Below are 23,906 nucleotides of genomic sequence, written 5' to 3'. Positions count from 1 at the left end.
TAACTTGGGTAATTAGAAGCTCTAAAGAACTTTTCATTGTTCTCCTCTCATTAGGAACACACAATGATAGAACACCTACTACATCTCTAGATTGCCTCGGCATTTATTATTATAAAAGAACTATGAAACACCTTTTAAAAACGCTGACTAAAAGTGACTCAACTTCAATTTCCCACAGCGTTTCAGAAAACATGTTCAATACCTCCCTAAGTGGAAAGTGGAAGCCATTCCTGTTGAGAACACGCACAGTGCTACAACAGTGTGCATTACTGCATTTTAAGGCTAACCAACAGAAGGAAACAAACAAAAGAACTTATTTATTGGCATAAAAGAGTGAGGGTTCACTGCGCCCCTATCAGAGCTGGATTGGATCAGAGGCTTTTCCAAGTACTTTTGCAGTGCAGATGCACATTTAGCACTTCAAAAGAGCTAAAAGGTGCACACCAAGGAAGTGCAGCTCTTGCATTTCTCAGAGCCTGGTCTGCATTCTCCCAGCTGGGGTTTTGGAGGCAAGAAAGGAATAAAATGGCATCTACCCTTAGCTCATAATAGGCCCAAGTGCTTTTCCTGCTCTTCTGGCAAATAAATGCCACCTTATATCTATGATTCTATATTTGGACTGTAACATGAAGAAATAAGCTAGCTGTGTTCTTCTTACATTTAACAATCCCAATTCAACATCTGATACAGCTAAATAAGATTAGATATTCAGCAAAACATTAAAAAATGCACAAAGGGCCACTGACTGCAACAGCTCTGCTTATATTCCTGACTAAATACAGAGGGACATAAGCACTGACTTAAACATCAATCTATTCATGCCCAGTCTATTCATGGGAGCAATTCTTATCCCCAAGTAAGCAGAATGGAAAAGAATGCAAACATCTGATTTTTATTAATTCTTTGCTGTGAAATGGATTATGGGGTTCCCTTAAAATACCTACACAGATGGCGAAACCACCCATCGGTACCACGGTGGGATCCCTGAATCTCAGCTAGCAGAGGGCACACATTCCAGCTGCCCAGGTGAAAATCACTGAATTACCGAGACTTGAGAATATTCAGCAAAGTCTTATCTGAGACAGTCAGCTCCTCTCTAAACACGAGACATGGCTGAAAATAGAATCGCCACATCCAAGCAAGCAGGCAACTGGAGGGGATTTGACAGAAGCACAAAGAAATCTTAAATACTTCTGATAATCTAAACTAATTTCAGGCCAACACAGATGACAAGGCAAGTGAGCATGAATTAAAATCACAGATAAACACATTCAGAACAGATGTCAGAAACCATTTTCCCCACACATACACAGTCATAAATGTGCACAACAGCCCTTCAAAGTCATTCAAGACATTCGAGATACAATTAGGTTCTACCAACAAGGGAATTAAATATTGAAGAGTGTGTTTAGATTTTTGATGGGCCTGATGACCTCTGTTCCTTCCCCAAACATTTCTGATAACATCACTCTCCTCCTTTAACAAGGTTGCTGAAATGTTTGCTCCAATTTTTCTTAATAACATACTTGTATCTTTCTACTTCTTTCTTCTGACTGTAGAATGACCATTAATAAATGTACTAAGACAATTATGAAAAAGATTTCATGCTAGCAGACATACAACTATTACTTCTGCAGCATCATCAAGTGCACAATCAGCTAGGATCTAGTGGTCTCAAGTCAGATTAGCTAAAATTAAGCATTTATTCCATTTTGGGACATGTGAACTTTGCTCTTATTTCTCCAAGCTTCTGAATATCTGCAGGTTCCAGCTCCCAGAACCTCAGGATCTGCTTTTCCAGATCAGCACACTAAACTGGTTCGCGCTGTCACCCAGGTTTTTTAAGCATTTAACATATTTGGTAATGTGGCTTAATTACTGGCTGAAGAATGCAAGAACTCATTCAAGACTACAGCTGGAATCAATATATCTTATATCCATATCTCTTTCTCCTTTTTTTATGGGCAACACTAATGCACCTCTCATTTTTCTGAGGGTTTCCTGATAACATCCGTAATGCTTTCTGTACTTCTTACACTATCTCTACCTATTTACTTCAAAAAACTGCAAAACCTCTGTTCTCTTGCTGTTCAAGAAGGTACCCGTCAGCAATCTACATTTCACTCTTTCCCATTTCAGAGGGTTCTAAAAAGAATACTGACGATGTTTCCATTAATAGCAATAGCAATTTTCAACAGGTCCAAAGTAATTTCAGCCTCAAAATCTTTACTGTTTTTGTGATTTAACCCCACAGTTACTACATAAATGTATAAAGTAAATCTGAGGGACAACTCATAGGAAGAGTCATAAAATTTGCACTAGTAATTATGCTCTTTCATGATCTGAATCAGTTTTTAATGAGTCATGAGCAACGAAGCACTTTGAACAGCAGTTTTTACGCCTTCAGAGACCGTGGTCCCAGAACTCAGTGGTCTGACATAAAACAGTAACTTCATTAATTCTTTCAAGCTGTTGTATCAATACAGACCTTATAATTTACTGCTTACTTGTGTGCATTAGAGTAATGGTGCTGCACAGCCTAACAAGCTTATAAAGACTCTTCTTTCAGATACAAAGCTCTTCTAAATACTAAGTAACATCATAACTATCTTTAGAAATCTACTAATTCATATGTAACAACCTCTATTAAATCTTAATAAAACTAAAACCTCGAATGAACGAGAAACATTTGATTTCTGAAAGAGCAAATCTCAGTTTCGCAGCTAGACAGGGAGACGTGATGAACACACTAACTCAAGAGCTTTCCCATCCTCTAATCGAAGGAATCAAAACCTCTTGAAAACAAGAAGAAAAGCAAGAGAAGGGTGGCAGAAGCACCATTTTTAGAAATGAATGCGGTAAAATGCAAACTTCAGCTCACCAATGGGATTCTCCACTTACCACCAACCAGCATCACCAGTCCATCTCAATTCATCGCGTTACAGGACAACAAATAAAAATGGCTTTCTCCAGAAACCAAACAGCTCTCACGGCTTTAGTATTGCCTCACACTCTCTTTTAAGGGGAGCACGACTGAAGTGCTTGGGCTGGTAAGGCTGTTCTTACAAATTAAAGTTGTGAGCATAACAACATAAAAATTCTCCCATGAAACTTTATTTGCATCACTCATTCAAAAGAGGAAAAAAAGCCACTCTTTCAAAATTATACACTGTCTTTGGCGAGGAGAAAAACAGCTAAAGGGAACAATAAAACACTTTTATGACACTAGTTTTTGTATTAGATTTGTCTCTGGGCTATAAAAAAAGTAGCAGGCATGCTGTAAGAAAAATGACTGATTCTCAAAAAAGTAGTAAAAAAAATATAGTTTATTACACAATGATTCTTTGTAAAATCTTAAAATTACCTAAAATTTCTGTGTGCCTAGAAGAGAGCTTAATAATAGCACATTGTCCTGCTGGAAAGTATAAAGTAGCCACATAGTTTAAGCAGGCATTTATATTAAAGCACACAAGATGAAGGGCATATTCTACATAATATTTGAGGATAGAGATCTGATGAGGCCTGTTTTTGCATTCAGATACACCAAATCCCCAAACCAAGCTGTCATTGTACAGCAGTTTTTCCATACTCCGCCTGCCTTGCAGAACACCTTAGACAATCATTCGACTGAAATCTAGAATTGGCTTTCAGCAAAACGTTAGCTTTTGCAATATAAGTTCATGTAGCAAACCTGAAGAAGAAAAGGTATGATTTGCTGTCTTTCCTTTTCTAACCATTTACAAACAATAATGACTATCAGGCAGCCCACCAGCTGTGTACATTACAGTTTTCAACTCGGTCCTTTGCTGACTCGCAATTTCCATCACCCATAAACACCACAGATTCATTTTTTCCCCTTGCATACCCTGTTTTATTTTAGGCACTTATCTATTATTGTGGTAGATATTACAGAGATCCCCGAATAGTCTCATATCACAGCATCATGAAGTTTCCGCATTTCTCTGCGTTTTTTTTCCTTTCTGTTGATCCCTCACATTTATCCTTTTATTAAATGGAAATTCCTCTGCTGCAGCTAGAAAAGCACAAGCTGCAAACCTCCCACCCTTGCCCACTTCAGCAAAGGTATTCTAGAATTCTACAAAACATGAAATTCAGTAGCAGTTTGCTGTTTCCACAACTAGATACTAAAGAAAGCACAAACTGATACAAACCCGGTCACTAGCATGCAATAATAAACTTTACATGGAATTACTGTTCTCATTTAACATTACTACTAAATGCTTACCAATCATCCTGTTGACTAATTAATGCAAAGAATCATCTGTATCATCACACAATGATCCATACGGGCTTTCAAGACTCTCTGATTACTTAGAACTATATTTACTACAGTATTTCTTCCTCACTGCTTTCACTTGGACAATAAAAGCCAAATATAGTCTCAAAAAAAGGTCATTATTGCACTCTACCCATTGCCAGTGAAGGACATGTTGGCACAAGCTGGGACCAGAAACTATGGCCTGTTTGTCATATCAGAGAGCACCTGTTTGCATGATAAAACCCATATCAAATACAGAATTCTGAATAAATCTCCGTTATTAACACCAGGATATAGCTATATATATATATATAGAGAGAGAGAGAGAGAGAGGGAGAGAGAGAGTGCTGATTGGGGTTGCATGCAACTGAAGCAAAAATGTCAGGTAGCATATCTTCTACTTCAAGGTATAAAAAGCAGTTTAGGAGTGCTAACTTCAATTTATGTCTTTGTAAAGCTGACAAAATTAATCAGATATTCAAGCATAATTTTAAAAATAATTTTAAAAAGCAAAGATGAAATCCAAAAGGAGGTGGCACTGTTTTAATAGCCAGCTAAAGGAGAATTCAAGTGGAAGTTTAACGTATCAGTTTGAAAGCACCATGTATCAGAATTCATAGGAAGTGAAGCTGCAATTCCTTCCTTTGCTCCCGGAGACCATTACATAAGTATACACATTCACGCTATTTTATAAATAATAAAAACAGGCTTGGCATGAATATATAAAAAGAGCACCTATCATTAACAATAATATAGAACTGAATAACACAGAGCCTGTCTTTCATCAACTTTGAAGCTTTCTGATTTCTAATGCTTTTAAGTAATGAAGATCTTTTTTTCCTGTACTGCACTACATCAAACTGGGCCATCTGTTAAGAAGTATCATTAAGACATACGAGTCCTCTGAGGGACAACGAAGCAACACTTACTGCTTGCTTAAATAGCTACAGATGTTTCTAGAAACTGCTCGAAAAATTAATGTGTGTATTCTTAGACCATGATCCAGCAAGCAGTCTGAAACATGCTGGTCCCTGCAACCATGTGCATACGATTGCAAGTTCAAGGCCTTGGTAAATATTTAACTATGCATATTTATTAATTAAAATGTACTGACTAAGGGAGAGATTCAGAGCCCCATCCCTGGCACCAGAGGAATTTACACACAGGCAAGAAAAGTTGTCCAGAAGGCCACAATAATCATCTAAGCCTGGAAACGCCTAATGTTCATTTGGCAAAGCTCTCGCTTGAAATTTCTGAGCTGCATTGCTAAGGGCTGACATGCAAATCCTGCTCTGAGAGACCAGGCTCCCCTTAAACTCAGCTTAGACTCAGCACCAAGGGAGAGGCGTGGAACAAAAGGTACAATACAGACATACACAGGGAGTTATGTCACCAAACAGCTCACTGATGCCAACACCTTTAAAAAGGAAGATTGTTTGAGTTCTCCATCCTTGTGACACCTGCATTTTCCTCATTTGAGGGAATTTCCTCAAGATTTTAGCTACGGCTGTTCAGTCTGGTCCAGCATGTAATCAGGATTCAGCCAGGGCTGAAAGTGAACATGCAAGAGGAATCTGCATCTCAATGCCCCACTGGAAGGAAGAAAAAATCGGGTTTTGGGTTCTAGGCTTATTTTTTCATTTTTATTCTGTAATTGTCCAGCTTAACTCATTTATGAGTCCTGAGAGAACTCAGATCTAAATCAATCTCAAAACATCCATCAAACTGGAATCTTAACGTTATTGTGATTGCAAAATAGAAAGCTTGAAAAAACACTTCCAAACCCCCGTACAGTTAGTGCAGTTGCAAGTTGAAGCAACATAAAATAATCTCTTTTGCAAACGCAACTTCTTCCTAATGGGAATTCTTAAAAGATACTCGGCCCTTTCTCCCCCAACTCTTCCTTTGGTCTCTCTTTCCCCTCTCTAATTCAGCGCAATTACAGCTCTGTATCTGCTAAGTCTTCTACCCAAAGGAGTATCACAGACTGGTTTGACGTGAAGGCTAATTATAGACTCAGGTTTATAGAGGTACCTAATATCTCATTAAAAGGGAATTGTTCCTTCCAGTGTGTCCCCCTGTCGAATCAGCAACTTATATTCCTTCCAAGCATGCACAATCGCTGGCTTACCTCTACAAACACTGCAACACTGGTTCTCTGGAAGGACGTGATCTTTTTCTGAGCAGTTCAATGGTGGGCAAGCCTCTGTTACTTTTACTAAAACTCCATTCTGGAAAGCAAACAACATTTAAAAAATTATAAATTGATTTAACATGTAGAATGACAAGGTACACATAATTTTCCATCTATAACTTGGGTAATCTCTACTAACAACACTTGTAAACTAGCAGGCAGCAAGTTAAATTAATTCTTTACAACATAACATCTAAAGTAATCTACTTGGACATTTCTATGCCCAGATTCAAAAGAAGGGGGAAAAAAAGGCACTTAAGCTCTGAATTCTATAGTAGTTTTTCCAAATATGTTGTCTCCAAGTATAGTTGGTTTCCTTTCACGTACTTGAAGGATGTAAAGAATTTCACTCCAGGTTTTTGTTAAATACAGCCTTCCTGCTTTACCCAAGTCCAAGTTTTACTCCTCTTATTTCATATTCTACATAACTCACTGATAAATTATTCAGCTCAAACAAACACAGCAGACAGAAGACCAATATTTTCAAGTGTCATGTGTAGGGCTGCTGTGTCCAATTAAAAGGGTCTGTTCTTTAGAATTACTGATCATCTAATTTCCAGAAATGAGGTTCTTCAAAGGTATGGCAAAGCAGAAATTCCATTTTGAGATTGTATAAAAAGTAAATCAAGGTCAAGATATTTTTATATATTTGATTTCTGCTAGATGTAGAATAAGACTGTGTATAGGAGGTCTAGCTGTTGGTAGAAATTTTCTAAAATGACGGACTTAAAGACTTTTTGGGGAGATTTTACACCATCTTCTTCCCATCTGGGAAATAAGCTTCACCCTGTCTCCAGACCAAACAGCTGTCCTGCTCTTCATAGTTGTTTCTTAACATCTTGTCCCCAAATAGCCTCCTCTTTTCCCTTATCCCCCTCCAGCCTTTTCCATACCATAATTTACTTCTTCAGCATCCCATCTGCAGCTGTGCCATCACTGTGAACTGCCAAGTGAAGCAGAGATTAACTACCAGGATTTTTGCTCAGCAGGAGCTACAATAACTATCCCACAGGACTCTCCACATCTGAGTAATCCAGTTTTCCGAAGGGCTGCGAAACTCCACTAAGCAAGCAGGCAGCCTGCTATATTGCCAATACACCTTATGAATATGAATCTAGTCCCTAATCCTCCCCAAAATATTTTTCATGATGCCTCAGATAGTGGAACAAAAACCAAAGACAAAATATGTTATTAAAGCGACCATTCTCATAATCTGATGGATCAGATACACGACTTTGATCAGAGGATGTTGAAAATACCCACATGTCTACCCTGTACGAAGAAACACCCCTACACATGAACACTCTTGTTAGCTACGAGACAAGGAGCCACATCACACCAAAAGACAAGCTCAGGTGCCAGAACCAGGACAGTAAAACCCTTGCTGGTAATTCACCTCAGCATCCATCCCATGTTGATTAAACCTGTGTTGTTTCAGGCTCCAGAATTAGCTCTCCCAGCACCAAGCTGCCCTGCACGGTTATGTACGCTGAAAAAACGCCTACAAGGTGCAAATGATGCACAAGGTGCCAAACAGCTCACAGGTATTACATTACAATTGAGAGCTGCAGCAGAGGTAGGCAACGCAAACCCAATCGTTCTACAATCACAGCTTGTGACTGCCCTGGAGATGGCAATCTTCAGGTTAAGCAGGGACGAGCTGTTTTTCTCACTTCCAGTTGTCTTCACTGGCAAGTTGCATCAGTTGCTGTCATGAAAAATAGTATTTAAAAAAACCCACAGGCATCAGGTTCTCTTTTTTATCTTTTAAAAAAAGCAGCTCTCTACAGTATCACATATAGCATGCATCATTGAAACAAGTGCCCACACAACAACAGTGAAGTTAATGGAGGTATCAGGTCTCCTTCTGATCTCACTTCCAGAAGTGAAAGGGAGGAATCCCCCATGGTTGCCTGTGCAACTGCAGCAGCAAAGGTGATAAAAGAACCCGACACACTGAGCCGTCATTTACTATCATGTTATCAAACTACCAGCTGGAAAAGCTCTGGCTATAACTTATCGCCTATTCAAGCTGAGACAAGGCAATTGCAGCAGAAAAGGTACAGGATGTCAACATATGGATGAAAAGCGTTGACTGATGATAAATCTGGTCAAAAAAGATGGCAAGAAATCAAGAAATCATACGGAAGTCAAATCAGTGATCAAGATGAGTCAAGAAGCTAAAGATAAATTCAATCCAAGCTCACACCTTTAGTGAATCATAAGGAGACTAAAAAAAGACAAAGAGAATTCCATTTATTTAATGACAGAAAGATGTTTTTTCTCTAAAGTTCCCCTTCTTCTGTAGAATTTCTATCTTGGGAAAACAAATAGAACATATTTATAATTAAGTTTTAAAACAATTAAAATGTTTCCATGTTGAGTACTCTTCGGATAAAAATCAATTTGTTATAAACTAGTACAGATCCGACTATAAGAATGATCATCATTAGATTTCAGATTTTATCTACTGAGATAAGCAAGAGTAGTTCACACTCCTGAATTCTTGCATCAGGCAGCCTCAGAAAAATTACTAACTTTGATACTCAATTCACATACATAATCATAGATTCTGGACTTCAACAGATGTCAAAAAGACATTATTTTGGAATAAATAGGTCAAGTTCCAATGGTGACACACAATCCACAAAGAATGAGATCTGGAGTCAAACATTTACAAGAAGATAATTAAATTTCTTGTTATTACAAAGGTAAGTACATTAAAAAGAATTGGCTATAAGCCTAATCTGTGACTTGCAATGAATATTTGAACCACAAACAGCTCATCTCAGATGATCAGATCTGGAAAATTTTCATATTAGGTTATTTTGAGGTTTTGTTATTGAGTTGAGTTGTTGAGTTGGGTTGCCCCCCCATCCCTCTTGTTTCGGCTGTTATTGATCAGCCTTTCAGGAGAAGTTCCAAATACTGTCCTCAGCTGTCACTCTAGGAACCATATTGTTCCTTAGCTCTGCGAAAAACTTAGTTAAGCTTCCTGAAAAGTCAGTGGAGCCCTGTCTATCAAGGAGCTTGTGGGGTCTCCATCCTCAGAGATATTCAAAGGTTGTCTGGACACGGTCTTGGGCAACTGGCCTAGGTGGCCGTGCTCAAGCAGGGGAGTTGGACAGAACGACCTCCAGAGGTCCCTGCCAACCTCAACCAGCCCGTGATTCTTAGAAACACCTGTAGACTAATTTTGTCACTTTGTCATTGTAGATTAATCTAGAGAGTGTTTGTGGGCAGGATTCCAACTGGGAACGGCTGTCCGTCAGCAACATCTGTGCCTATGGTTAAGAGGATGTGCATCAAATACAGTTTTAGTCTGGATTAGTTTTCAGAAAGAATAAAAAAAACCTGCTCACAGCCTGATAAAGAAAATCTTTGATCTATCCGGATCCATCAGTATAATTGTTATTTTTGTTGGATGGAAAAAATATAAAAGTTAAAAGCCCCTTATGCTTAGATCAGTACCTATGCAAAAACAACTATCTTCAAATAAAAACTGAAATGTGAAATTTTCACTTTATGTTTTTGACACTACCCTGCCTACAACTACATCCTCTCCTTTACAAACACAAGAGCTACTACCCAAAATTTTTAAGTCATCTTTATCAACACTAATAAATTGACAGTTGATGTGTACCCTCTACTGTATTCCTTCATGGATCAACAGCTTTTCAAACTTAATGTCTGTTTTTCAAGTCTGGAAATTAAACTACAGTAAATTTTTTGTAGTCCTTCCCCTAGCACAAAGCCCTGCCTTTATTTATATACCACCTTGCCCACCAGTAGACCCATAGGGGATAGAAAACATTGAGCACAGTCACAGCTTGATCCATCACCATTCATCCTTCATCTAGTAAGTGTTCCTAATTGAGGCAATAAATAAGTAGCTGTTTTCCTTACAGCTCTTAAGAGGTCATGCTGTAGACTCATGGAATGAACTATCTGTCTGCAGAAACATTATCTCATAGAGGCAGAGGTAAGCATCCACCTAAAAACTCTCTTGAGTTAGAAGCACAAGCTTTGCCAGTGAAGTTTAATGTCTTATCGAAACATGACTGTGGAAATCTTTTTTCTTCTTTTATCTTTTTGAGACATGGACTCGGTGTTTTTTCATGGTATTACATTCACGTGTGCTGTTTCAAACACTTATCAACATAAACTGCAACATTACTGCAATTAGCATTGCCATACCAATTTCCTTTAACAATGAGGAAAATGCAAAAGCTCTTTTCATTGCTATTTTAGTTATTTCTGATCTGACAGATATTCAATGGTCAGTATTTGCTTTTAGCCTTCATCAATGTATTGTCATGCTCATAATGATGAAGATAACACTCTTATTTATAGCACGGAGAGGTTCCACAGACATAATTCAGATCACTCTCTCTGGTTTCACTTCAATGTGAAAATCCTCCAGTTCTCACCTTATTTCATGCAGGCACTTGCCCTCCCAAATAAACATTCTATGTCATACTATAAATAACAGGGACCTTAGTCTGTCTTCAAGGCAACGACCTTGCCCACGTATTCATATATACAATGTTGAGCACCCCTATACAGCTGAACACTAACAACAGCAAAGTAATTCTGCATAACAAGCTGCTTTCACAACATCTGCAACCAGTTATTGTCCCTTTCCATTAGTGAACATAAAATTGCTACTCTGTACGCTCAGTCACAAGTGCAATAACTAGATCATTGTAATCTTTTCCAAATGTTTTTCATAATTGTTCTAGCACATTGATCTGTCAGTAACATTGTAAGCCTCCCCTGTATCACCCTTCCCCCTCTACAAATTCTACAAGATGCAAACCCAAAAATAATGGAAAATTACATGTGAGAGCAAATGTTTTTAAAATAGTTGTGCTTCTCTGAAGTTACAAATCATATTTAAAGCATGCGCACACTCTCAAAAAATACACGTCTCAGCAGAGCAATGAGCCTTTTATCATTATTTACTAGTACCCTCTTCTCTTAATGATAGTCTTGGCAACAACTGGTTTCTGCCAAACTTAACACACTGTGTAGCACTCTTATTCCCTAACACTCCCTGAATGTTCCTACCTAACACAGTCTCCACTTACCTTTGTTCTTAACTATTGACTGTAGCTAAGTGTTATGAACTTGTCAAGAAAGACCCCAGTCCAGTCCAACACTTAGTAATTTACCTCAGTTGTTAGCAGGGCTACCTATAGTTTCAATAATACTAGAGTAAATCTAGAATAACTCAAGCAATATAAGTCAGATTGCTTCAAATTTTAGCAATTTGTAACTGGCTCAAGATGCTGCTGCCTTGTTCTAGAGCTCATGAAATCAGGAGATAAAAGATAAAACATCCCTCCAACTCATTTTGCCCATTTTTTTTACTATCCTACATGGGTCACATTCCTGTCTTGGTTTTGTATTTGTGGCTTTCACTGACTTCAAGTTCACCTTTTCAAGACAACAGATATCACGTTTGCACGAAGGAAGCCTAAAGAAATGCACTAACTTCTTGTTGTCACTTTGGAACACACACATACATTTAAAATCAGGAAAAGTTTATCCAACTGAAACTTACTCGACATTCCCTGCAGCTCTTGGTTAACACTCGCTGACCTTCTGCTAGTACTTTGCCTCCATAGATACACTTTGCTGTAATTTGAGAGGAGAAGGAGGAAGAATCAAAATAAATTCATTAAAGAAGTAGTAAACAAAAGCAAGTTATAACACAAAACTAAAACCAGTCTTCACATACACTGAAAAAATACAGACATGTTAAAAATGCGATGCATTTTGCACTCATCAGAAGTCAGTATCATATACAATTACAAATAAAGTAACTAACAAATTCATGTTAAGAGCAAGTAGCACCTTTAACCATATTAAAGAGGAGGAATATGAGCGTAAGACAATACATACTGGATCAAATTCATTAGTATTTGATAAAACAATATTTTCATTACTGACATTCTGGAAATTAGCCACAGTATTTGTGTTACTAGAGGTCTCCATGACTCAAAGAACTGGAGACATTTATTAGTGTATTGCTCATCAAGAGAACAACATAAGCGCAGAATCTAATTAAACCTCCAGATTTTTTGTGGGCACAGAAGTGAATTCTTCAACTTGCTGGAGCACTGCAAAAATGGATTAGATGCAGTGAATGATTCTACTGAATCAACAAACTGTAAAAATCTATTCCAGAAAAATATTCTTAAAGCGTACATGAAATAAGGAGATTGCCCAGGAAACTCAAAGCTCCTACTAAAAAATTCTTGTTTGAAGTTTTGACCCTTCTGCTAAAAATAACCAGCTCCACAAGCGAACCAACAGACTAAAACCTGTGAGCATCCCTCCTTTCAAGGCCAAGTCAAGGTGTGAATCCTATGCTGCAACTGAACAAAGCCTTAAAAGTTTCCTAAGTCAAAGCACATGTACAGTCCAAGCTGAAGCATTCAAAGTACTTGGTTCTCAAAAAACAGAAGTCTCAGACTGTCTAGTAATTGCTTTACCTCAATTTCTCTCTTGAGTAGCAAGGTAAGGGAGCCAAGCACTTACAGGAGCATGTGTGTACCCTTTAGGGGTGAAACCAATAAGAATATTCCCCAGCAGCAACTGTCATAGCCACTTTGATTCCCAAATTCTAAACATGAAGGACTGCTAGATCTATCTTCATAAACTTTCAGATGTAAATTTGCCTCCAAGGACTTGCTGAAACTAAAAAAATAATAATAACTCTGTTTTCACTATCCACGATGCATTTAAAAAAACAGGCTTCTTCCTTTTGGTATCCTAGTTTTCTTCATTTTTCTAAATCTGCCCTAGTTTTTATACCTGAGGAGTTGTGATCTCACTTATGAACAAAACTTCAGATCAAGTAGCTTTGTTTAAAGTAGGAATCTCAGTAAATATTTTTGGGAGAGGATGAATGAGAGACATTTCTCTTCTGCCTATTCTCCTGATATGACTGCTTTTAACAAAAGAACGGACACACCAGGAAGAAAGCTAATGCACAACTCAGAAAAATGACAAGATTTTAAACAAAATTACAGCCTTTTGTCAAATATTAGTTGGAAGGCTAACACGAGATGGCAGGGATCAAAACAGAACTGCGTCATTTTTAAAACCTCTAACAGATCAGACATTACAGCAACTTTTTCATTAACCCTCAGCTAAAACAGGAAAGTGTTCAATAATCCAGCCATTCAATAATCCCTAGAGAGAGCAAATTACAGCTGATGATTCTATCAGAGCTAAATAGGAAAAGCACAGAGAAATTAACACCTGCAGAGCAGATCTTTGGAAAAAGCTCGGCAATTACTCCTATCTACCCCGGAGTGACTGACGGTGGCCCTGGCACATCATTCTGTCAAGGAGTTGGCATTTACAATCAATTTCAATCAACTTCCATCCATCTCCTCCCATTGACTGACACGCTGAGCTCTTGTCAGAATAACAAGTCAAGTCTGTGCCAATCACTGACAAAAGGCAAGTTGGATTGTTCATCTTTCCCTTACAAATAACAGGAACACAGTTTATTTATGAGGATACACGTTGAATCTACAATTTTGTGCCTTGCGATTCCTCAGTGTCGGATTTTGACCATCGCGCGTACACGCACATCAAAGGCATCCAGGTTCAGGGGAGAACTTTGTAGACTCTCAACATTACAAATAAAAACACATCAAGACAAAAAATACAGGCCAGCATGGCCACTTTACCACCCAAGCACTCTGTTCATAAACATCTTTTAGTAAGTGGAATACTGACATACAGCTGAGACAAATGAGATGACATGAGGAAACAAGAGCAAGTGCAAGATCACAGCTAAAGGACGTTTGCACATGGGACTAATTAATTCAGCAACTGAAGAAAGGTGACAGAATGCTAAAAAAAGTGTTGTTATTTTCCTAATAAATCTTAAAATAATTCAACGTTCCTGTCCTATGAATTATTGAAAAACTCATGCATGACATTTACTGTCTCCAAGAATGGTGGGGGGAAGATAATTTGTACTGCTTAGGTAAGACTGGCATCAGTATTCAGCTAAAATTCCCATATATAAATTATCTTTGTCCCTTGTACTACCATTAAGGCAACAAATATTGAATATTCTTTCCAGAAATGTTACTTATATCTTCCATTTCCAGAAGGAGAAACTGAAAGCTGACAATAACACAGATATAAAATTTACTTTTCTTTCTTCTCATACATTTATTTTTAAATTAATCACAGCAAACTGTCACTCCATACAGTGATACTGACTCCATGTCTCAAATTCTGTCGGGTTTATTTTAAAGAAGAGCCTTCCAACCCAAAATAAAAGATAGGCAAAAAGATAACAGCTCAGTTTATGACTCATTGCTGCAGAAAGTTCAGACCACAGGCTTGATGCTCCTCAAAATCAGCAGGAGATAAATGCTGGAGCCAAGCAAGACTTAGCAATCTCAAACACAGAGATGGATCATTTTACACTGACAATAGGCAAAAAAGAAAATCTTAGAAATCTGCTAAGCTTGTTCATTCCTCACCAATTATTTATTTTCTTCTTCAATCAAGTCATTATAAAAGCACCTGCTTTGAGGACAAGTTTCACTCTGCTGAAACAGAGGGTGAAGCTGAGAGGTGGGTGTGATGAACTCACCCTTGCACACTTTGCAGCACTGGCTTTCCACGTGCACCGGGAGAGAGTCGGGGGGACAATCCAGAGGGGGACAGGACATCCTTCGGCACTCCACAACGCCACTCTGAGCAAAGGTTTTTGAGACAAAATTGAACCACAACCGCTGTAACTAGTATTTTATACAAAACACAGAAGACAGGCGACCCATCCTTCAGTAACAAGTTTAATCGTATCCAGCTACAATCTTGAGTCAAAATGCATCTGAAGGTGAATCGCCCCCTTTTGATGCATGTTACTGGTTTTACCCCACTTCCCCTGAGCAAAGTGCATGAAGTGGAAAATCTAAGCCCATCTTCACAAGAACACAAGCACCACTTTCTGCAGGCTTTGCCAATCATCTTTGAGATTTTCAGCCATCGGTTTTCTATTTTCTTGAGCAAACAAAGGCTCTCTTCAGATATTTATCAAATAATTTCAACGAGACAAGATTTACATACTAATTCTCTTCTGTTCCTTCATTTTTGAGAGTGATAAACACTGAAAACAGAATCTGCATGTTGTTACCATGCAAGCTGCAACTAAGCATCTATGAATACTATTAAGATAATGCTTTCTTTTGAAAAAACTACTGCATTGAAAACAATTCCAAACCAAACAAACACAACGCCACACTTTCACCCCAAAACCATAAAGTTCTCACAGATATAATTAGAACAAATAAGAAAGCGTTGCCAAGGGAAAACATTTTATTTATGAAGCTTGCACATAAGCAATGTCAAATTTTTATTTATTTTACCATTTCTTTCCCTATTGTTCGTATTGCCACTACATGCATACTAAAAATTCTCCGAGTTAATATTACGTATTCAGGGGTCATTTTCACATTTTAATTAAGTCCCGCTCTTTAGAAATTCTTACTTGGCATGTGCAATTCCTGCAATGATCATCTTCAACCCATGAGTCTTTGTCTCTATAGATCAATCCATTTACTTGACAAGTCTTCTCGCAATGACAGTCTTCCAATTGACTCAGTCTTGTTTCTGCATAATTTAACTATAAATGAAAGTAACTTGATGAGATTTCTGCAAGTCAAACACATGATTTAAAAAAGCAAATATGAGAAAGCAGTATGCTTATTTTTAGCCGAACCAAGTTTGACTACAGCCTTTGAAACACTGAACTGGGATGTCAGCAGGTATAAACTAATGCTACTCAGACTTTGATGGAGCCCTCCATGCCAGCTGAACACGGTTTATGATTCACGCAACTGTCTCTTGTACTAACAAACCCAGCTAAGATCCCCTCAGGAATGCCCAGGCACCACCAAAAGTTCAAGAACTACAATTGTTTTTAAAACAAATTTTGTAATTGCTCATCAACCTGATTACAGGTCTAAAATCATGAAGACTGGCAGACTGACTCTTCCTGTTCATCCCCACCTCATCATTGCTAAGCATCAGCCAGACTAAAACTTTTGAACTTCTAGGAAGGTCTTAACCTTATAATAGCAAGTGAGATTTAGAGGGGGAAAAGTGTTTTAATCCAGCGTAGAACAAAATAATCCCAGACACCGATTAACAGAGAAGCCACGCTCCTTGCTGTTCCCATTACCTCCTCAATTCAAACTACTAAAATGTGTATTTTTCCAAGTATTACATCTGCAGACATGCAATTGCTGTGTTTACTGATGAGATACTATGCAGTAATAAGCAGGGATAATGCCCATTCGTGTAGCAGAAGAAAAGGAAAAGGCTTTTTGTACCACCCGCTCCTAAACCATATCACAGGCCTTCCCTTCATACAAGGTACCATCTTACCATCCTCCAGAGAGGAATAATTCCCATTTATCCCTCCTCATACCCAGCACTATCATCTCAAATCCCTAAGAGCACTCAAAATTACCTTCCCATTTACTCTTTCTAAAAATAAATAAACACAGAAATACAGACTTTATATACAGAACTGCCATTGCTCAAAAAATTACCACGGTGCCAGCTGGATGGGAGTTTCTCAAGGTGTTGATTATTTTACACTCACATTTGTCTTTTGTGTATAAGTCACCACACTGAAGCCACTGCAAATAGCAAGGCTACCTAAATCCGGCGCAAGACAAGATGAATGCATACTCTGTTCTGCTATAAATACGATGCTATTATCCTACATTATAGGTTGCTACATTTTAATAGTGACAGATTTTATTTAAAAAAGAATGCACAGTGCTACAGTATTTTTTACATAATGGCATATATCTGAATTTCATATACTTCCATCCTCTACAATTCCATCCACTTTAAATGAAAGTATTCTAATATGCCTTTTTTCATTCCTGCCAGTAAAAGAGCAACATATTTAGGGGGAAGAAAAAGAAAATAAATACTAGGCCAATTTCTGTGATTTTTTTTTCCCCTGCAGTCCTCAGGAGAGAAATCCCTCAATAAAAGCTCTTTATTTCTTAAGTTGTTATTCTAGGATAATAGGCAATTGATACTCTGGTGACTTCAAAACTGCTTTTCACATTTTAGAGGCAAAACTATCCTCTTAGTGAGCTGCTTGTTTCCAACAGAAACTCTTTTCAGGTCATTGTATTTAGTCATTATATTTACAGTATGCAAAATACATTCAGTTTTGTTTAAAAAGTGTTTGATTTGTCTTACACTTCTGCTTTATTTACAGATCTTGTGTTTTCTTTTGAAATCAACATTCCCATATGAATGGGCTATATAAATTTTAGAGAAAGGACTTTAGAAATACCCAGGTTTTAAAGAGGTGATTCGTATTGTCCTTTGTCTGTCCTAGAAATTGTTCCCTAGAAAAAGACGACAGCTCTAAGAGAATAAATATTTTGAAAGTATTAACTTTCTCTGACGATTCTGTTACCATGATCAGTTTTATTTACTTAAAAATAATCTACCTCCTAAGAAATATCTTTAAATGTAGCAGATCAACCAAGCAGATCACGAGGAGGGCATCCAACAACAAACCCTCCAATCCTCAGAGGCCAATAAATGTATCCCAGCCCGCAGAATCGGTTCAGAAACACCATTCAACTGTTACCTGTTCTACTAAGGTGACCGAAAACATAGTTTAGTTCTCAATTTCATGCCTTAATTTCTACTTAATTCTACTATTCTTGATTTCTACTGAGCTCAATAAAGCAATGAATTCCTTAAAATTAGCTGAAATACCCTTCCAAATGTTGCCAAATGCCCACAACTAGAGTTGTTGAACATTTAAAACATCAGTTGAAAATTCTCAAGCTTCAAATATTTTTTTAGGTTATAAATCGAAATAAACTCAGGAGAGAGAAGTGTGTACCGTATCAAGCATTTCCCATACACTAAACAAACCCTAAGTTCTTAACATTCAGGAATATTTGGCCAACTACTATTCACAAAACTTATTTTGCACTTTCCTTGCTGCTTTTCTGCCCACAAAAGTAACTGAAAGATGACCGATTTCTATTAAAATGTGATGTGTATGGCAAAACTAAAAATTAAAACATCAAGAAAACCCAAAACCTATCAAAAACTTACATGGAAAATTTTTTTAACCATAAAGGTATTCATGGCCATATTAAACCATGACATCAACAAACGAGATTAACTAGTCCATCAATGAATTCAAGTATATGATTCTTCTTGGTTTTGATCAAATTCACACTTTAACCTTTCTAATCTCAAATGAGGAAAGTTTCAGTAGAAAGTTTTGTGCTGCAAGTCTTCATTTCACAAGTACATCTGAATATAAAGCACACTCCAGTGTGGGCCCATCGTCTACCAAAAAGAAAATCTATTCCACTCAAAGAAATCTATTCCACTCAAAGAAATTCAGGAGATGCCCAGACTGGTTTCAGTTGGTGGTTAGAGTTACATGAATTATGTTAGACATTATATTTAAAGAGGAACTAACAGCGTTCCAACAGGGCAGTTGGGAATGCTGAAAACATGATCCTTTTCACCTGTAGTAAATCAATATTTTAGCCAGATATCTAACACTCTGAACTATGGTGTCTATTTAAGGACACAAGAGTAAATCAATTAAAGATATAAACTGGAAAGATTCGGGATTCAAATGATGACAAAAATAAAACAGGCTGAAAAAGTTAGCATTTATTCATCTTTAAAAGCTATGTCTTTACAAGACACAGTTAGGAAGAGGATGGAATGGCAGTTGGCTTGTTACAGGTCATGACCAAATGCTCCTGCACGTAGCACTCCATGACAATCTGCTATAAATAATGCTCTGCTGGGACCTCCTATAGAGCCCCCAGTTCCCATCCTGAGCCAGCACTTGGCTCATGGGACCCCAAGGCAAAGCCCAAGTGAGAGGGTTCTCTGTACTCCTGCCTACATACTGCAGAATTTGCACTGTTACCAAAATTATTGGAGCCTGAAGCCACTAGTAAGATGTTTTCTTCCCAGGTAAGCCCTGGCCTGAGTCTTCGTGGTTTTACGTTATAGAAACTGCGCATACACATTCATTACAAATAACATTCACTGGACTGTTCAATGCTGCAGAACAGCTGTAACCAAATGCTGATTGAGGGATAAACTGAAACCCTAGATATAGCAGAGCCTAAAACCAACAACTGGACATCAAAGCAGGGAGCCCACTTTCCCAAAATGTCATGTTCATGCTCCGCATCTCCTGGTGCAGGACCAGGAGCTGGGGCTCATTGCTCCTGTACACAAGCAAGCCATTTTCTGGCCACCTGCCCTGGCAAACAGGAGCCCAGCAGGCAGCTGCACAGCCCATCAAAGCCTCACCATACATCATCCCCATACGATGGACCTGTTCCTACATTAGTACCGCTGGTGGCTATTGTGGTCAGGACTGAAAAGGCAAATACAAACCTTAATGCTCCCCCTCAAGTCCCTCCATTTTTAACGTGCATTTGTCTACTAAATTAACTTCCTTTCCTGCTGCATCCATTTTCCTGGCCACCGATATTTCTGTAAGAACTGCAATGAAACAGTGAGTGGACTGCTACAACAGAAAGGAACTCGCAAAGAAGGATTATCCCAGCACCACTTTATGGAAGCACAGTCTTTGCAGCAGAAATACTGTGTTATTTGCTTCCCCTCGTAAAGTACTAGCAAGCAAAAATATAATTAACAGCAGAGAAAGCAAGTTACTCAGTACAGTGCATAATTGGGACTTGCTCATAACACCAGCAGGGCTCAAAATAATTGCCTCTTTTTCACAGTACAAGCAGCAAACTGAACTAAAAGCTTCCATTTCGCATTCAGAGTCAGACAGTCCAAAGTATGTCAGCTGAGCAAGTGGATTGTCAGTATAATGTGCACACACTCTAAAAACAAAGTTTCCCTTTCCTATTAGGAAGGAAAAGGGCACTTAAAGGCAGCACAGTAAAGAGTATAATGCTTTTACGCTAGGAGCACTACTATGTAAATCCTATTTTTGAAATTCCTGCTCAGTGACTACACTGAGATTAAAGGAGTCTGCAGGTTGTTGTAGCTGCACTTGAATCTGTAAGTAATTAGAGCATATGTGCTGTTTCAGATGAGACAATTAATTGTCTTTTACCACAGACCAGATGGTTCACTAACATGAACCTCAAAAAGTGTTCACAGGTTGCCCTTTAACATACACCAGCGGTTCAGTCACCTCTAAAACTCATCTTCCTACCCCAAAACTTCACCACAACCTTGGCTGAAGGACCTTGGCTAACACTGAGCTTGACTGTTTAACATGGGAGCAGAATGTAAATAAAATCTCCAAAACTCCAAACAAAACCACACTGTAGCTTCCCATTCACCCTACTCACAATCAAAACAAAAAAGCAGCTTCACAGCAATTTCCATTTTGGGTCCTCATTTCAGTTCCCAGGAAGGAGACTACACCAGTCCTCAAGACTTCATAGGACTTCCCACAGGCAAACACGCACCCTCTGACAGCATCACACGGTGAGGAAATTGTTGAGGGATTTCACTCCTTTGTTCCTGCATTTATCCCTCAGCGGGAAAAGGGAAATCACGCTAAGGTATCTCACAAAAAAGTCACACCCTGGGTATTTTGTCATTATTTTACAAATAATAAAGCAGACAACAGAAACTGTATACGGCTTAAGTGACATCGGTGAAGCTATATCCCTAAGTCCACTGCAGATGGGGGTACTGGCAGAAGGAGAAATAAAATGGCTTTGCCATGAAAATATAGAATAATTGCAAAAGGAATAAGTACTTTCATGTCGGTCTTAGCACAGAAGAAAATGGGTAACTGACAAAGAAGCTTAGGTACCTACTTTTGCAGTCATTTTTGCCAGGAGTTCTTGCAAATCCATGATTCCTTGCACCAGACTTAAGAAATCACTGCAGGTCGGGCATGCTCAATAAAGGAAGAGTAAAAAGAAACAGGAAGAGAAGGAAAGACACAATAACCTGTAAATAACCAACTGTATATCCAACTTCATTTATGTGAACACAAAATACAATCTGTTTACAGAGAATTTTTGCCTTCTACAAGTCAGGACACGTAAAAATGGTAAGCCTGAGAATATTGTTTTTTAAACAAAGTAGTAATTTGTATGAAAAAAGGCTAAAATAGAGAGAATAAAGACAATGCTACTTACTGCGATTCAGATTTGGACACTGCGTTATATATCCATTAGGTATAAAGATGATTTTCACATCTTGAATAACACCCTTTGTAAAAGAAGAGAAAACTGGTAATACAGATGACAAGCATTCACTTAGCTCTGTACAAGATGCTTCACAAGTCTTAAGCGAGTACAAAAAAAGTTGACCAGCTCAATCTTCTCACAAGGAAAATAACTGAAGAGCGACAAAACATAACAACTTCTCCTATCTTCCTGTGTGTCTGGATATTAATTTTCATAAACTACAAAAATAATACTGCTTTGTCTTTTGCAATCACCAAATATAAGCTGCTTAAATGTCTTAAAATGGGATGAGACTGGTGCAAAACCAGTGAAATAATATCCATCATTCAAGCCTACAACACACTTTTCCATAAGACAAAAAGAAAATGCAACGATACTCTTTAGTTATTTAGCCAAGTAAGAGTGTGAAATTAAACATTATGAGAAGAGAAGTATATAGTGCAAGAGGTACAAGTCTGTACTTCAGTTGTTTGGTTTAGTTTAGCCAACCAGCTTTGTATCTCAACAGGCGGTTCACGTAATTGTGCCATCAGTTAGAATTAAATCCTCTCTCTAAGCCAGGCAGATGGAAAGATCCCTTGTGCAGGACTGGCAGGAATCAGGACTCCAAGGTCAGAGCCAGCTAGTGCAGGTTGTACAGGGCACAGAAAGGGAACTGGACAGGGATAGAGAGAGGAAGGACCAAAAGGTCCAGTGCCAGCTGCATCCTCTGTTGTTCCCAACTTGCCAGGATATTCCCGACGGAAGCACCAGACACGAAGGGTTGCCCAGTGTTCCTGCAGAATTCTAGATCCTCCAAGGAGCTTAGAGAATGCTGAAGCTTGTGTTTGCTTTTGAGCTCTGTACAAAGCTCTTGCTCCATCTTTGTCTGTGCCACACTCCATGAGACCCACCAGCTTTAATAATGCCATGGTCACTAAGGGAGAGGAGAAAAGGAAAACAGGGGTCTTCTAGTGCTGTTATTTGCACTTTCCCTGGCTGTTAATCAGATCGTATGACATGGGTCTATCTCCTCCCAGACACAGAAGAATTTATTTAATTTAAAAGGAAATTTATCTTTGCTGCAGTTAGCATCTAATTAAATTACTGATTTGTAAGACTGTGTTTTAATTTTCTATTACATTGCAATAGAGTGAATTTTGCAGACCAAGGACATAGCCTCTTGCTCAAAATGTTGAACTCCACCCATAAATAAAATACAGGCCTCAGATAGCCCTTGAATCCTTACAAATATAGTAACATTTAACATTTACATGCTCATTTGCTAGAACAGCAGAAGGGAAGCAACAAGCACTGTTTCCTGCTTACTGTTTCATGATCAAATATTAACTGAAAATATTAATAGACATAATCAGATCACACTGTCTTTCTTGTGGAAGTACATACATTTATTAACCTTTTCATCTATGAGAATAATGAAACCATCATAATAATGAGAAGCAATACTGTCACTGGAAATGGAACATCCTGAAAGCCATTTTACATACGTTCTGCCAGCAGTCATCAGCAAGAAATTAGGTGAGGCACAAAAATATAATTCAGTGCTTAAGCCTCTCCAGCGAAAAGCTCAACCAAGAGTAAATGAGATTACAAAGCGTCACCAGAGCATATCGCACAGCTAACAAGACATCATCCAAAAAGAAGTGATGTTTTCCTCAGCCTTCTTTTTTAAAGTGCATATTGAACTTCAAATATAGTTTGTTGCATCAGAGCCCCATTGCTCAACTGTCTTTTGGATACAATCTGAAAAGGAAACACAACTATTTTTTGTGTGTTAATTTCCGGCTACATGAAAGCACGTTACCATGGAAAAAACGTATGAACTTCAATTCACCAACAGAGATGCCGTCTAAGTCTATAAACCCTCTGAAACAGAATTAATACGATCAAACACAGAAGTGAACCTTCAAAGAGCAGAAATTTTGCTGATGTATCTTTTTAATAGAAAGACTTCATTATAAGCAAACACTTATTACAGCCATAATTATTGTAACAACATGAACAAACTTGGACTATTCCTCCCTCAGCATCAAGTCTCGGTTGCTGAGAGCTTTTTGTGACCACAGCCAGAAGGAGAATCAGGCACAGGCAGCTCCCCAGGGGCAGCTCAGGGCTCTGGTTCACTTTGGCACAGGGTTCAGTTCTTCAGTCCACCTTCCATGAAAATCAGGATTTGGCC

At 38.3% G+C, this 23,906-nt stretch overlaps 1 protein-coding gene across 7 annotated transcripts in view; it reads right to left on the bottom strand.

Moving 5' to 3' along the window:
• The window catches only part of NELL1 (neural EGFL like 1), a 271,852-nt gene that overhangs the window by 188,343 nt on the left and 59,603 nt on the right, over positions 1–23,906 (bottom strand). For all 7 annotated transcript variants that reach the window (XM_071808817.1, XM_065839269.2, XM_065839270.2 and 4 more), the window contains exons 6-11: positions 21,677–21,749; positions 21,350–21,432; positions 16,003–16,137; positions 15,106–15,208; positions 12,040–12,113; positions 6,411–6,510 (exon numbers count right to left, since the gene is read on the bottom strand). In XM_071808817.1, the coding sequence (XP_071664918.1) occupies positions 6,411–6,510; positions 12,040–12,113; positions 15,106–15,208; positions 16,003–16,137; positions 21,350–21,432; positions 21,677–21,749 (568 nt within the window). The remainder of the gene's footprint in view (positions 1–6,410; positions 6,511–12,039; positions 12,114–15,105; positions 15,209–16,002; positions 16,138–21,349; positions 21,433–21,676; positions 21,750–23,906) is intronic.

The sequence above is a fragment of the Patagioenas fasciata genome, chromosome 5, assembly GCF_037038585.1.
Source record: "Patagioenas fasciata isolate bPatFas1 chromosome 5, bPatFas1.hap1, whole genome shotgun sequence".
Taxonomy (NCBI): domain Eukaryota; kingdom Metazoa; phylum Chordata; class Aves; order Columbiformes; family Columbidae; genus Patagioenas; species Patagioenas fasciata.
This window is presented reverse-complemented; position numbering and strand designations above follow the sequence as displayed.